General features: G+C 46.6%; 1 protein-coding gene across 2 annotated transcripts in view; it reads left to right on the forward strand.

Annotated features, from left to right (window-relative positions):
- Tarbp1 (tRNA guanosine 2 -O-methyltransferase TARBP1) overlaps positions 1-15833 on the forward strand; it is a 47927-nt gene that overhangs the window by 15492 nt on the left and 16602 nt on the right. For both annotated transcript variants that reach the window (XM_021170959.3, XM_029480695.2), the window contains exons 8-19: positions 784-880; positions 2312-2401; positions 2675-2810; positions 4128-4224; positions 5069-5241; positions 5726-5823; positions 7225-7386; positions 9619-9833; positions 10460-10721; positions 10816-11004; positions 13700-13890; positions 14024-14095. In XM_021170959.3, coding sequence (XP_021026618.1) covers positions 784-880; positions 2312-2401; positions 2675-2810; positions 4128-4224; positions 5069-5241; positions 5726-5823; positions 7225-7386; positions 9619-9833; positions 10460-10721; positions 10816-11004; positions 13700-13890; positions 14024-14095 — 1782 coding nt within the window. The remainder of the gene's footprint in view (positions 1-783; positions 881-2311; positions 2402-2674; positions 2811-4127; positions 4225-5068; positions 5242-5725; positions 5824-7224; positions 7387-9618; positions 9834-10459; positions 10722-10815; positions 11005-13699; positions 13891-14023; positions 14096-15833) is intronic.

Below are 15833 nucleotides of genomic sequence, written 5' to 3' on the forward strand. Positions count from 1 at the left end.
TGCCTCCCAAGTGCTGGGATTAAAGGCGTGCACCACCATACCTGGCAAAAGTATTTAAATATACATGAAATTTTTACTTTAAAAACATTTTAAAGTAAGTACTTTACTTTATGTCCTTTTGTTTGTTTGGTTTGATTCTCTCTCTCTCTCTCTCTCCTTCCTTCCTTCCTTCCTTCCTTCCTTCCTTCCTTCAAGACATAGATTCTCACTGTGTAGCCCAGGCTGGCTTTTGATTCACACAAATCCTCCAGTCTCACTTTCACAAGTGCTGAGAGATTACAGACATGAGGTATCATATCCAGTCTATCATTATTTTTAAAAGAAAGTTCATATTAGAATTGAATGGTATCTGGGTGTGGTGGCTCCCACTTGTAATCCAGGACTTAAGAAAATACTGGAGAGGAAACACAAGCCTGGGGCGGGTCTGGTCTAGAAGTTAGAAGTCTGGATCACATAGTGAGATTTTGTCTCAAGTTATAAAGAAAAACAAAAGTTGTGTTCTGCATAAGACCATGGTGGGTAACTGGCTCTGCAGCTCTTCTGGTGTTGGCCACTCCTGGTGACAGCCACTCCTTGGTGTCTTCTACTCCTGCTGTTTCCTGTTGACTGCTACTCCTGGTGATAGCAACTCCTGGTGACAGCCACTTGGTGCTAGCCACTCCCGATGACGGCCACTCCTGGTGATGGTCACTTTGTGTGTAGTAAGTCGTAGGCTGTGTAAGTCAGTGATAGTGGGTGATCAGACTTCTCCCGGCACTTACTGGTGTCCTTGTTTTGAACCAGGGATGTTCTCCAGTGCACCATGATCACACACCAGGTCCTCCTGAGAGGAGCAGCTCAGTGCTACCTTCTTCAGACAGCCATGCGTCTGGTGGATGTGGTGAGTGTGCCTGTGTGTACAGACTTACAGCTACCCGTACACACGAGTCATCCAGCCTGTGGCGGTGCTTGTCAAAAGGCCTCCTGACCGTGTTGGCCCTTGGTGTCCAGATGGAACTTGGACTTGGGAATGACTGGCACCACCCCAGGTGGCCGAAGTGGTGTGGTGTGGTGTGTGCAGGTTGTGTTGGTACTTGTGACATGGTTGGGTTGTGTTGAACAGTGGTTTGCTGTCTGGGGCTTGGGAATGCCAGCATTTGTGAGGCCTGGGCTGATGCAGAACCAGGTGCCAGGACAAACCTGGCCTCAGGGCCCTAGTCTACTTTCCTGGAGTTTTTCACAAACAATCTCACAGCCTGGTAGAGGGTCTGGGACCCAAGGTCTAGAGCCAGAGTCAGCACATGGCTGCATAGGACAGAGCGGTGAACATGGGGCGTCTTTACAGGCTAATGTGACCCCTGTTTAACCTTGGGATGCTTTGTTAGAGCAGCCTCAACACATCAGACGGTACAAATGCACATGCCATGTTGCAAATGGACTTCACTTAAACCCCACCCCACCCCACCCCCACCCCAGAGCTGTGTGTGCCCGACCAGGCCAGGTGCAGGGTCTTAATTCAGAATCTGTGATCTTTGGGCTAAGGAACACAGCTTTTTCTTCAGTTGGAGGTTCTTTTTGTTGCTTCAAAAGAATCTTTTTTTTTTTATTAGTAGTAATTAATTTTTATCGACAGTATGTTTTTTAAAAGATTCTCATTTTTTTCCTCAAAGATAATAGCCAATTTAAAAGAAAATGTACATTTAAAAAAATGTTACCCACTCTATAGGCAGAAGGATTGCCTGAGTTTGATACAACCTGGGGATAGATTATTCAGCCCAGGCTAGTCAAGACTACAAAGTGAGACTCTGTTTCAAACACTCCCCCCCACCAAAAAGAGTAAGAAAATACATATGTGTACACTTAAAAAAAAGGATTGACTTTTGATATAATAATAGATTGCCACTGAGTAGTCCCATTTATTTATTTATTTATTTAGGCATGAGTCTGTGTGGGGCATGCAATATGTATGCATGAATGTATGTGCGCATGTGTGTGTAGACAGATCCTTTCTGTTGCCCTTCACTTACTGAGGCTGCATCTCTTGCCAATTCTAGTAGTCTGCCTGCTAGGCTTGTCCAGGGATCCCTTGTCTCTGCCTCACAAGTTGTCACAGAGTTGGTCACCAACTTTGTTCAGTATTTATGTGGGTTCTGAGAATCTGAACTCTGGCCCTCACGCTATACACTGGCCGGGTCTTCCCAGCTCCTGGACTTCTTTTGAAACAATGTAACTTCTTGTCTCTTAACTGAAGACATCCTGCTTTAGTTGACTTGATGTTTCAACAAAGCTGTGATGTGACTCCAAACGTTTAAACTGAGCTTTTTCTACCTAGGAGAAAGTGTCTCTTTCTGACGTCTCAGCTTTTCTCTTGTCTCTGAGACAAGAGGAGTCTCTAGGACGTGGGACGGTGCTGTGGACAGAGGTAAGCTGAAAGCCAGCGGTTTGAAAGTTCTATAAAAGCCCCCTCTTCCCATGGAGCTGTCACTAACCACTATGAAATGCAACAGTTGCTTTCAAAATTATATTCCTCAGTGCCCCTCATACTTCAATGAATGGTGGCCCCATGAGATTGTATCAAGTTCTGATTTAAATTCAGTTTATGTGGAAGTCAGAAGATTGGATCAGGGAAATTAGAAATGCTTTGTTCTGTTACATTTTAAGAATAAAATAACCCTGCCATGGTTTTCCTGTGTAGCTCTGTGACTGGCTACGTGTCAATGAAAGATACTTTAAGCAGTCCTCACCTGGTGGCTCTGATGGACAGGAGGCGTCGTTAAATGCTTACGTGAAGAACCTAGTTCAGGAGTTCGTGAAGTCTCCGGGTTGGGAAAGTAAGTGTGAACTCTTCAGGGAAAGAATGTGCTCTGAAGTCACGGGCAGATTGACGTGTGAGCCATTGTGCTGTGTGAGTCTGAACTTCAGCCACAGGAGCAGAGCCGCTCCCTGCTGGCCCTGTGGGTTGGGAGACTTGGGGATATGTTGAACCAGTGTCAGTGTCGGTGTCAGGGGCTGCTCAAGTACCTGTGAGGACCCGCAGGGCAGGTGCGTGTGGGTTTCTAGTATGGAAACTCGTGCTGAGTGCAAATTATGCAAATAGGCATATTTTCATGATTTAGAAGCACCACGTTTATTGTGAACTGATGAACATGTTTATCTGATTGATGTGTGCGTACGAGTGTGCATGTATATGTTTGCATATGTCTGGCTGGGCACTGGTGCGTGCAGAGGCTGGGGCTTGTCATTTGCCCTCCTCTTTCTTTTTTTGAGGCTGGCTCTGACTGGCTGGCTGGGCTAGCAGCTTGAGGCAGGGTCTGATTGGTTGGCTAGTGTGGCTGAGGCGGGGTCTGATTGGCTAGTCTAGCTGGCAGGTTTCTCCTGGGGATATGCAGTTGATCTGATCTCCTGTCTGCCTGCAAGCACTGAGATTGCAGGTGGACCACCACCTCTGCCAGCTTTTACACAGCTGTTGGGAATCCAAACCTCAAACTCCTCATCCTTTTACAGCTGGGGCTTAACTGCCTGAGCCATCTTTCCAGTCCCCCCACCCCCACCCCCCAACCAGTTTTAGAGAGCGTACTTATTATTTCCATCACTCACTTGTAAAGACCTTTCTTCTCCTTTCCTTTATTCTTTTGCTCTTTCTGTGGTTCTGAGATTTAAAGCCCCGGCTGTGGGCAAGCTTGGGATGTGCTCTCTCACCGAGTCCTACTCCTGGCAGAGACTAGGCGAAGACTTGCAAGAACCATGTCAGCCTGCCGGAGGGAAGAATTCATAGAAACTCCTTCATCAGGATCCCTTTTACGTTTCTAATGCTTCCTCTTCATTAAGGACATTAGCAATAATAATTTGTGTGTGGGGGGGGCAGGGTATGTGCCTTTGGATCTGACACATCTGAGACTCCCTGCCTTTGTCTCAGATCACCATGTTTCATCTGGTTTTCTGACCCAGGAGTAAGTCTTAACCGACCAGGTAATTGTCGGTTGTAGAGTTCAACTACGTCAGCATCCTTTCCTGAGTGTCTCTCTCTGTGCTGTAGATTCTGAGGATCAAACTAGGTCATCAGGCTTGACTTCAAGCACCTTTATCCTTTGAACCATTTCTCAGGCCCTGAGAATGCGTCTTAAGCCCTACCTTTTGTTGTCTTACAGAAGAAAGCAGCTTCATGCCAGACTGGCTGGAAGCCAGGCTGACAGCGCTGATGGTCCTGTTGGCTGTGGACGTGGAAGAAGTGAAGACCAAGTTCAGGTCAGGGTTTCTTCAGTGCTAGGAGTGGTGGATGCATGGGGGAGAAAGAGGCTAGTTAGGTTTATCAGGGGCATTTAGACTTTTCAGAGATTGGTGGAGTCACTGACAGAGGCCAGAACCAGGACACTAGCCACACACTAAAGAAATGTTTAATTTACCAGCCCATTAATGGGTGTAGGGTCGGTCAGTGCTTGCAGGTTGGTAAACTAAATGTCAGATTTACAATTTAATGTTAAATTAGACAATGTATCGTTTTTATACTGGCACCAGAAAAATAGATGGTAAGATCCCAGTGTAAACTGTAAAGTGCCCTGATGGCAGTAAAAGTGGCAGTTAGGATGGGCTAGCCTCTGGGTACAGGGCAGAAGTGCCAGGGTTAAGTGGGACTTTGGCCTTATGTACCTCGACCTTGACAAACCACATCCCTTCTAGACAGTTGTAGTGCCAAAGGCATCCTTTGTAGCGTTTTTCATTTTGCATTTTTAAAAACAGTTAATGTGACATGTCTTTTACTAATTTATCCTTTTCTTTTTTTAATTTATTCATTGACAGTCATATGTGAACACGGATTTGGGTTTTTTTCTTCCCATTTCCATCTCTTCTCTTCTTGTTTGCTTTGCTGCAAAACCATTGGTCAGGACCTCAGCAGTTTATCACAGAGCTCAGTGGGCCCAGGCTTTGTGTCCCAACCCTGTGAGGGTTGCAAGGCCCAGACAGGTTCTGGGCATGTGCACCGTGCATGAAGTAACCTGTATGATCCCCGAGCTGACTTGCTCCACAAGTGCTAGGTGGGGCATCACCATGCTTTTGAGATGGCTGATGTGGGTGTCCTTTTACCATCTAGGGAAAAGCAGAGGACTCAGAACGTGTTGAGGATCTTCCTAGACCCCTGGCTGGATGCCCTAGGGAAGCTCGGCACCAATGCCTACATGCCCTTGCTGAGGACTGACCGGTGCCTCCAGCTGCTGGTGCGGTTGCTGCATTCTTGTGTGCCAAGACATCCCGGTGCCCAGGATGGTGAGGAGAGTGGGCTCTGCAATCGCTTGCTGGGGGTGTTTCTGGTGTTCAGAGTGAGAGTTTAAGCAACTTTGTGCTTTTTCTGCATGGTATTATTATTATTTTTTTTTTAAGGCTCCTGTTCATTCTGCAGGAACCCCTGGCTTCCATCTAGGGAAGACTCGCCTTTGCCCATGTTGTCTTGGCACAGTGGTTGAAGATTAGTTGACTGAAGTCGTGGGCCTGGAAACGTGGTGTTTTCTTGTTTGGGGGCTCCACAGAAATGGTGTCTGTGAGAAGTCCATGTGTCTTTTCCATGTAACATCCATCCAGGGGCGCGTTCCAGTGTGTGCTAACACCACAGCCCGCCCAGACTCCTCATGCTGGGCCTGTGGTATGGAGTTCTGGACTCTAGTGATTATCTTTCTAACAGTTGTTCATGAGCTCCTGGTATGTTTTGTGATAACACCGCTATCGTGTTAATAAAGCACCTTTTCTCCCACAGATGAGGTATCCACTGCCCTCCAGGGCTCCATCATGTCTGCTGCAGAGAGCGTGTCTCAGTTTGTGCTCAGGAGACTCACCATGAACGAGCTGCAGGACGTGAGTAACTTCGGGCTTCAGGAACTTCTCCTGCAGCCCGTCACAGCTGTGGCTTTCCCTTGTCCACACTCGCCAGATCACCCGGGAAAGGGACATTTCCTTGGTGTGACGGTTTCTCCAGAAACCACTCAGGGAAGCAGAGCCACCGTAAACTTCCTAACAGCCCAGTGTCGTGTGGTAAAATGCCCAGAAGCAGCAGTAGCTTAAGGGAGGATGGTTTATTTTGGCTCACAGTTTGATAGACTTGGATCTGTCATGGCAAGAAGAGATGGTTGATGGGACTGGGCGGGAGTGAGCTTCAGTGAGGACCGCAGGAGAGAGGGGTAACTGGCTACATCCTGTGGTAAACAGGAAGCAGTTAGATTCCAACCCTAAGGCCCACCCCCCCAGCAATCCACTTCCCCCAGTCAGATGGCAACTCCCAAGGTCTCACAGCCCCCAAACAGAGCCACTGCCTGGAGACAAGTGTTTAAACTCAGGAGCCCCCCAAAGTGTTCCCTACTCAAACCACTGCGCCTGGTTTCCATTCCATCTATGTTAGTGACTGTGACCTGAGCAGGCCTCAGTTTCCCCAGATGATATGTCTGTCCACTTACCGTGTTCAGAAAGTTTGACTATCTTGGATTTGAGGTCCTTGACTGGGACCTGGACCCAGATATTCTGAATGTCAGATTAAGGGTAGGACCAGGGCTGTGTGTGTGTGTGTGTGTGTGTGTGCGCGCGCGCATGCGCTCATAGGCTGAACTGCTGTTATTGTTTCTGAAGGGCCAGGCTGAAAGAGCTGGAGAAACTGGGTATTGGCACAAGACCTTTGCCAGCTTGGGCCCATCCACATCTGCTACGGAGGCAGGAAGGGCTCTCATGGTCCCACCCTTTCCTGGGGATTTCTCTGTGCTTAGCAGTTGCTGGGAGACGGAGATATTTCCATCAGGGGAATAGCCACTGGGAAGGTGCCTGTTCCCCCATAAGCAATCCATCAGCTATGCTCTTGAGACCTTGAGAAGGAGAGGTCATTGGAAAGAGGAGGGCCATTGGGAGTAGCCAGAAGACTGGAAAGGGAGATTCTGATGACTACACAAAATGCATTACAGAGGAATGAAAATACAAAGATACCCACTGAAATGTATATTGATACTTACTTTAAAAAAAGAATTCACTGAATAGTGTCTGCCTCCCAAGGCTTCCTCATCGATGTAGTTTCAGATGCTGTGCTGTGAAAGTGTCATGCTGGGACACTGTAAAGAAGGACATCTTAGCTTACACACAGACATCCTGGGCACTGCATGATGGGATGGCTTTCTCTTCAGTGTCCCCTTAGTACAGGGATTGCTTCCTGCCTGAATTCTGCTTGTGAGAAGTCACAGATCCCAACGTCCTTACGTGTCCTGATATTTGTTGTAGGTGGCGGATCTGGACCGATGTCAGCTCTACCTGACGGTGTTGTCTGAGCTCATCAGTCTCCAGGTTAAGCTGGGCTGGAAAGCAGGCAACCCCATCAGCCGGGTCCTTTCTCCTTTGAAAAACGCATGTGTTCGCCATCTGCAGGAGGCTGAGGACAGACAGGTAATCCTCCTGGGCTGGTGTGTGGTTATGTCCAGGAAGGAATACCTATTTGATTGCTCCGTAATATTTTGTAATTACAAGGATTTCCTAAATCGGATTGTTGAGATTCTGCCTGTATGTGCTAATACTATGTGTGAGAGTATAGCTGGAACACATCTGAGCTTTGAATGTGTGTATGTGTGTATCTGATCTTTCTCTTTTTCTTCCTCTCCCCTCCCCTCCTTCCCTCCTTCTCCCCTTTCTCTCCTTACTTCCATCTCTCCCTCTCCCCTTCCCTACTCCTCCCCTCTCCTTTGCCTCCCTCTTTTTTCCCTCCCTCCTTCCTTCCCTCCCTCCCTTCCCTTCCTTTCTTCCCTTCTCCTGGGGATTGAACCCAGGACCTCACACACCCTAAGCCAGGTCTAAATGTTTTTTCACTCATGACCCCTTTTCACTGAAAATTTTTCATAAACTTGGGTATATAGGTCTATAAAATGGGAACACAAATTAAGCATTCACAGATAATAAGTCATAAAGAAATTTATTTTAAAACAGTTCTTTGGTATGCATATAGTTTAGTTCTTTTTAAAGAAGAAAGCAAATTGTATATTAATGAGGTCAATATGATTGTCTAAGAGTATAATCCAAAGATATACTAATTTGTGATCACGTGTTGAAGAGCCATTGTAGGGACACACTAAAGTATCTGTTTTCTCAAATTGAGTCTATATTTCCGTAAAAGCTGAACTGTACATATAACACTGCCTATAAGATGCAGTAGTCTCAGTCTGCGCCCAGGCGTGTCTGGTACGTTCAGTGGCTCTCTGTGGTGTGAAGTCAAAGTGACAGTGTTTATGTTCAGAACCAAGGCCACCATGAAGTCCCACAATGATTGTGGACAAACAGAGCCACAACACCTTAGACTCATCACAGGTTTGGTTTTTCAGGTAATTTGGGGTCACCGTGTATTAAAAACCTGACTGTATCAGATTTTTTTCATGACCCCCACCTTTAGTTATCTAACACTCGTTGGGTCCCGACCTGTAGTTTAGAGTGCTTTTATGCTCAGCCCGTGCTTTATCACTGAACTGCATCAGGGCTCCCACCTCATCCTACTTAAACTATGAGATAGATTCTTCCTAGGTTACCCAGGCTGACCTTGAACTCACGATCCTCTTCCTTGGGCCTCCTGAGCAGCTGAATTTGTAGGCGTGTGACTTTGTACCCAGCAATTCTTCAGTCTTAAAATCACCCTGGTGCGGATATGGGAGACACCTAGGTCTTTTGCTCACCCTGGCCCAGTATAGAACCCTTTCATCTGCCTTAAATCACAGCTCCATGGTTGGCTTCCTGCCTTGACTTCCAGGCTAGTTGGTCCACTCTTCCCCTCTGTTCCCATTGTGTCCTGTGTTGCAGCTGGCCCAGGTAACCTCCTCGAGCTTCTCTGTCACGAACATGCGCTCTTTACTTACCTGGCAGAGATGACTTAAGGGAAGTCACCTCTTGCTTAGGGTGTAAGAGGGACCAGTGTTGTGGCGAGGGAGTGGTGCCGTGCCTCGGTGTCACTGGGGTTTGAGTGGAGCGCTTGACATCGCAGCAAACCAGGAAGAGCTCATACCAGAACTTCCTTCAAGGTTTACCCGCTAGTGACCTATTCACTAGGGTTCCACAATTCCCCAAACAGTACAACCAGCTGGCGACGTGTGCTCATGTGTGCCTGGGTGATTCTGACCTGGCCCTTCCAGGAGAGTGAATGGCAGCAGACTCTGTTGGACCAGGGTCCTTCTCCTTCCTTCATTTCCCTACTGCCTCTTGTGCCTACATAGTGGTGTTTATTTCCTTCTTTATTGTTTATGGAGTTGTTTATGCAGATATGTCTGCACTGGATTTTAACACCTGTAGGTATTTCTTAAACATAACAGAAAAGCAGAGTAGTTAAAAGCCCAACTTTAGAGGCTGGTCCCTGCATTTGGACCCTGACAAAGCCGGGACATTGTTATTCACAAGTAGCTGCTCTGTCCTATAAGAAAGTCTAGGCAGCTCTCATTGTAGAGGTCAAAGTTTCCATACCTGCTGCCATTTTAAACTCTGCAGAGAGCACACACTTGAACTTCTTTTATCCCACTGATGTTCGGCTGCAACGGGAAGGAAGGCAGGACGTGGAGTGTCGCTGAGGTGTCATAGCCTTGCAGCCTGGGTCACCTCAGACTGAGACTAGATTGCCTGGCTTCAGGGTCGTTTTGTCCTCTGCAGGAGCCGACCTTGAGTCATCAGGTACAGAGAGTGGTCAGCATGGCCGCCCTGGCAGCTCTGTGTGAGGCTGTGGACCAGCACCCAGTGCTGCAGCCTGACTCTCCCAATGCTGAGCCTGTGGACAGGTTCCTGTCAGCTCTTCCACTCAATCACGTGCTGCAGAAGCCCCGATCAGAGGAGCAGAGCATCCCTGTGCGTCCCCTGGAGAATGGCAGGTGAATGAGGAATGTCTTCGTTAAGGGTTAACAACAATCCAATGTTTGCTGCATTGGGGTTGTTGGAGATGCCTGATGATGCTTGTGGTGCAGTGGAGGTGGGGAGATGAGGCCCCGTTTTGGAGGGAAGGGCACCATTAAGGCTGTCCATCTCCCTTGTCAGAAACCTGCCGACCTTTCTGACTTAATTTTCAGCCAGTCTCTCAAGGTTGTGGAACTACGTTGTAAAAATTAATTCTGTGGGATTGCTTCAGAATTTAGTGGCTGTGCCGCTTGATGGTGACTGGGTGTATGCCTTGTCTCGGTCAGTTCTCTGTTGTTGTAACAGTTTCTCTGAGGCCAAGCAGCTTACAAAGAGACACTTAAAGGTTTTGGAGACTGAAAAGCTGATGAATGTGGTACCAGCATCTGGTCCTGGAGAGGCTCCGGAGAGCTTTACTCCTGACTGAAAAGCTGGAAGACACCCCCCCCCCCCCACCTCCCAGCCTCTGTCCATGGATTTGCAAGAGCCTGACCTCTTTCAAACCACCCGTCCATTTGCTCATAAAGAACCAGCCCCATATGCCAAAGAAGTGAAGTAAAGTTGGGAAACTGAGCCTTAGTATCTTGTCTTTTGATCTTTTCAGTGTCTTTGAAGAATCATTGTCTTCCAAAGGATGGGGGAAAGTAGTCGCACAGTATCTACATGATCAGTGGGTCTGCCTCTCCTTCCTGCTGAGAAAGTACCACCACCTCATTCCAAGCACGGAGAGTGACGTGCTGGAGGGCTTTCTCCCTGCTGCTGAGACCCCTGTACAGGCCTTGAAGGCAGCGCTGGACGTCCTCACCGTCCTCCCTGCCGGCCGCATCTTGCCTGTGTTCCGCTGCATGGAGGTGCTAGTTCCCAAGGTGAGATGGAGGAAGGAAGGGTGAGCGGGGCAATGATAAAGCAACAGTGTTGCGGTGGAGATTGACACTGTGCGTTTCCACCCCCTGCTACCAGCTCCTGACCGCTGAGGAGACACTCTGCATAGAGTCCTTTGATGTGGCTTGGAAAATTCTATCTTCCTTGAGCAACACACAGCTGACGTTCTGGCCTAATTTAAAGGCTTTTGTTCACTTTGTTTTCGACCAGGAGATTCTTACCATTGCCGCAAAACTCAAGGGCCAGGTGTACTTCAAAATAAAAGAGGTAACTTTTCTCTTTGAGGTTTGTGTGGTCAGTAGGACAAGAGAAGAAGTGCATCTGTAACCAAGTACTAGGGCTGCTGCCTTTGTTCCCAGAACGTGTGTTTGCATGAGGTGAGGAACTCTGGTGACAGGGACAGGAGGCTCAGATGGGGCCACCTCGCCTGCTGCTATGACAAGAAGGCCAACAGGACCAGAGTAGAGATTGGCTTTGGCTCACAGTTTTAGAGTTTATAGTCTATCATGACAGGGAAGCAGTGCAGCTGCCCCATCTGTAGTGGAAGGAGAGGGAAGCAGTGGCCCCTGCCACGCTCGTGCATCAGGAGGAAGAGAACAGACCAAAGCAGGACCACTTCGTACTTGTCAGAGGTGCCACCTCTCAAAATATCACCACCAGATGGGCAAAGGAGTCAGAACATCTGAGCTGTGGGGACACTTAACACCCAGATCTCGGCTTTCCATCATTTTCAAACAGTATTTAAGATCTTTAGTCACAGACAGGTATGGAGGCGCATGGCTTTAATCTTAACACTCAGGAGGCAGAGGCTGTGGATCTCTGAGTTCCAGGCCAGTCTTGTCTTCTACATAGTGAGTTCTAGGCCAGAGCTACATAGTGAGACCTCATCTCAAAACAATGAACACAAAACAAAACAACAACAACAAAAAACTTGACTCATTTGGCGAGTGAAGGGTTGGGAACTTGGGGACTAGAGAGATGGCTCAGCGGTTAAGAGCACTGACTGTTCTCCCAAAGGTCCTGAGTTCAAATCCCAGCCACCACATTGTGGCTCACAACCACCCATAATAAGATCTGACTCCCTCTTCTGGTGTGTCTGAAGACAGCTACAGTGTACTAAGATATAACATATAAATCTTTAAAAAGGGGTGGAGGGTGGGACTCAGGAGGCCTAACTCTCCATCTCTAAGAATTGGATGGCGTGGAAACACTATCCCTCCTGTAGGCTGGCATGAGCTTGGTGCTGAGCTGAGGGTATGCTTTGACACTGACAGAGACAGCAGGCACATGGCTGGTACCTTTTATTCTTGAATTATCATTTTTGAAATTCTTATGTAGAGAAATAAAGGATTTTACAGCCCACTGAATTTGAGGCTTCACGCTTTACCATTTACAGATTCAGCCAATAGTTAGGGATATTTGAAGGCCAGATGGCCAGAGAGATGGTTGAGTGCGTAAAGACAGTTGCCACTGAGCCTAAAAACCAGAGTTGGATTCCCCTCGTGTGGTCAGAGTCGAGAGCAGCTCCCAAATGTTAGCCTCTGCTCCTCATATGTGCGCTGTGCCATTTGTATGCTCCTCCCAAAATAAATGGATGTGAGCATTTTTAGATAACATTTTAAAAAAGAATATTTGAAAAAAATTTTGCATCAGTACTGAACAAATTTAGCCTTTTTGTTACTTGTAAAAATATAACAACTATTTCTACCGTATGAGATGTTGTCAGCAATCCAGAAATTACTAGGAGCAGACTGACAGCCTTTGGGTACTACAACATGACATCATTGTCTGTAGACATGTTGGGATATGGGTAGCTGTCCTAGGTCAGCTGCAGCCATGAGCCTGGGTTGCAGTCTTATCTAAAGTAGCTATGATGTTCCTACGTGGAGGCTCTACATTGTTTTATATGAACAGGGCTTGAAGCCTCTGTAGATTTTGCTCTCCAGGGACATTCTAGAGATATCCCCAGGGTCCCCAGGGCTATGAGAGATGCTGAACTTATATTTGTAGCCATTCCTTTAGAAGTGAGGATGCCCCAATGGGATTCTGTCCTGCTGGAGTTTCTGCTTGCTTCTGGTTCCTGTTTGTGGTCCATGATGCCCATCCCACCCTTCTGTCCACTGTGGGGCACATCATAAGACTGTGGCCTTGACCTCCTGGAGCACTGAAGTCCTAGTTTTGCAGGAAGGGGCTGCCTCCTCCTCCTCCTGAGACTCTCCTGGAGAGTTCTGGATGAATGAATCAGCCAGAAATGCTGGACCTTTTGTAGACTGACATGGAAAGCTGATGCATTTTGCATTTGATGCACAGGGTTTGGGGGCAGGCTGTGAGTTACTCTTCTCAGTCTTATGAGAAGGAAGGAGAGGGTTTTTGGTTTGGGGACACAGTCTATCGGGGGCAGCAGGAGCACGGGGCAGCTGTCACAGCGCATCCACAGTCAGGAAACGAAGATGGATGCTGGTGCTCAGCTCACTGTCTCCTTTGTATTCAATGCAGGCCCCAGGCTGCAGAATGCGCCATCACATTCAGAATGGATGTCTGGAAACACCCCCGTAGGCACTTAGAGACACCTGTCTCCTCATTGATTCAAAAATCTGTCAAGATCAATCATCCCAGGCTGGGAATCTTTAGGATCCAGGATCCATCATCTGAAAGCGCTACTTTGTAGCAAAACTATTATGCTGCTAATTTTAGTCTTTTTTTGTTTGTTTGTTTTGTTTTTTGAGTCAGGGTTTCTCTGTGTAGCCCTGGCTATCCTGGAACTCACTCTGTTGACCAGGCTGGCCTCAAACTCATAAATCTGCTTGCCTCTGCTTCCCAAGTGCTGGGATTAAAGGTGTGTGCCACCACTGCCTGGCACTAATTTTAGTCATTTACTGCTGATTTTAATTATCATTATGCTGTTAAGTTCTTTATAACTGACCTGGTCAAAGGTTAACCTGACTGTTGTGTCTCGTTTCAGATTATGTGCAAGATGATTGAAATGTCCTCCATAAAATCAGGTGTCTTCAATATTCTGATACGTCACTGCTGCCAGTCATGGCTAGGGGCTGCTTCCAGCGTGTCCCAGGGGTCATTCTCCAGTGCTAAGGATTACAGTGAACTTGTCCTGGAGGCTTGCGTGTTTGGAACAGTGTTTAGGCGCGATCAGAGGTAAAAATGCCGCAGTCTGCTTGTCACGCGTGGCTGGGGTTACATCTGTGTTGAGCATTCAACCGGGCTGTAGTATTAACTTTGGGGATTTCATGTGTTGAGCCTGTTTTCTTTTTCTCCTCACATTTTTAAGACTTATTCAGGATGTCCAAACCTTCATAGAAAACCTTGGACAAGGCTGTGCAGCAAACATCATCATTGAGAAGTAAGTGCAGCCTGTTTTTGTGTCTTGATGCAGGTGAGACATTCCGCTTGATTTAACCTCTGTGACGGTCTTTATTCATAACATTTTAAAAAGATTCATTTATTTTTATTTTATGTGTGTGAGTTTTTTGCCTGCATGAATATCAGTGCATGCTTACCTGGTGCCCTCCGAGCTTGGAAGCGAGCGTCAGGATTCCCTGGAAATGGAGTTAAAGAAGGTTGTGGCCCACCATGTGGGTCCTGGGAATTGAACCTGGGTTCTCTGAAAGTGTAGCTAGTTCTCTTAACTGCTGAGCTATCATTCTAGCTCTGTTATTCATAAATGAAAGTTTTCTCATTATATCTAGCTTAATGAATTGTCTGTATTACTACTATTGCTACTACTACTACTACGGCTAACTGTTTGACAAGCAACTTAAGAGAAGTCTGGGGAAATACAGCCCATCGTGACTTCAGGATTGGCTTATGGCTGTGGCATCCAGAGCTGGATAGCAAACAGAAATGGGAAGGGAAGCAGGGCCTTAAGACCCTCCCCCAGTGACTCACTTCCTCCAGCTAGGCCCCACCTCTCAAGGTTCCATGAACTCCATAATGGGGCCACCCCTTGCAAACATAGCTTCAACATATGAACCTGAGAGGGAATTTCCCATCCAAACCATAGCACAGGCCTTCAAAAATGTGTTTAAAGGATGCTAGAGAGATGGCTCAGCAGTTAAAAGCACTGGCTGCTCTTCCAGAGGTCCTGAGTTCAGTTGGTAGCTCACAACCGTCCATAATGGGATCTGATGCCCTTTTCTGGCATCCAGCTATACATGCAGATAGAGTACTTTTATACAGAAAATAAATAAAAATTTAAAATATAAAATAAAATTTTGGTGCTGGAGAGATGGCTCAGTGGTTAAGAGCACTGGTCATTCTTCCAGAGGACTCAGGTTTAAATTCCCAGCACCCACATAGCAGCTCACAACTATCTGTAACTCCAGTTCCAGAGGAACCAACATCCTCACACAGACATAAATGCAGGCAAAAATAACAATGCACATGAAATAAAACTAAAAAAATTAAGTTAAAAAATAATATTCTTTGCTCATATATTTTTTAAAAAATATTATTTATTAGTGTATATGAGTATGCTGTCACTCTCGTCAGACACAAGAGAAGAGGGCATCAGATTCCATTACAGATGGTTGTGAGCCACCATGTGGTTGCTAGGAATTGAACTCAGGACCTTTGGAAGAACAGCTAGTGCTCTTAACCGCTGAGTCATCTCTCCAGCCCCAGCCATCTTTCCAGCCCCTTGCTCACATATTTTATTTATATTTTCACTATTTACTAAGTTGCTACACTTTCAAAAATGTAATGTAGCCTACCTAGTTCAAGTAAAGACATGCCTTCAAATAATATAGGCCCCTCCTCCTCCTTAGGGGTTGGGCTTTGGGTGGAGAGGTGGAACAACATGTATACTTTATTCTTTAAACCTTTAGTTGGTTGTAAAATTTATAGAATTCAGTGTTACCATTTTAACAAGTAAATGCTATATAGAAAAATAGGGTAAATGAAAGGCCCTGAGTTTCTTTGTTTTGGGTTGTTTTGAAGCCTTTTCATTGAATAATTAACATAGAAAAGTTCATACCTAGTTAGTGTGTGTAGCCGGTGAGCGTGGGATAGCCATGAGGGTGTATTTCTAGGAAGATGGTTCTTATCTAATTGAACTTAAATGCATTTATTATTATGTGTTG

Source organism: Mus caroli, unplaced genomic scaffold, assembly GCF_978045245.1.
Source record: "Mus caroli unplaced genomic scaffold, Mus_caroli_1 scaffold_10, whole genome shotgun sequence".
NCBI classification, from domain to species: domain Eukaryota; kingdom Metazoa; phylum Chordata; class Mammalia; order Rodentia; family Muridae; genus Mus; species Mus caroli.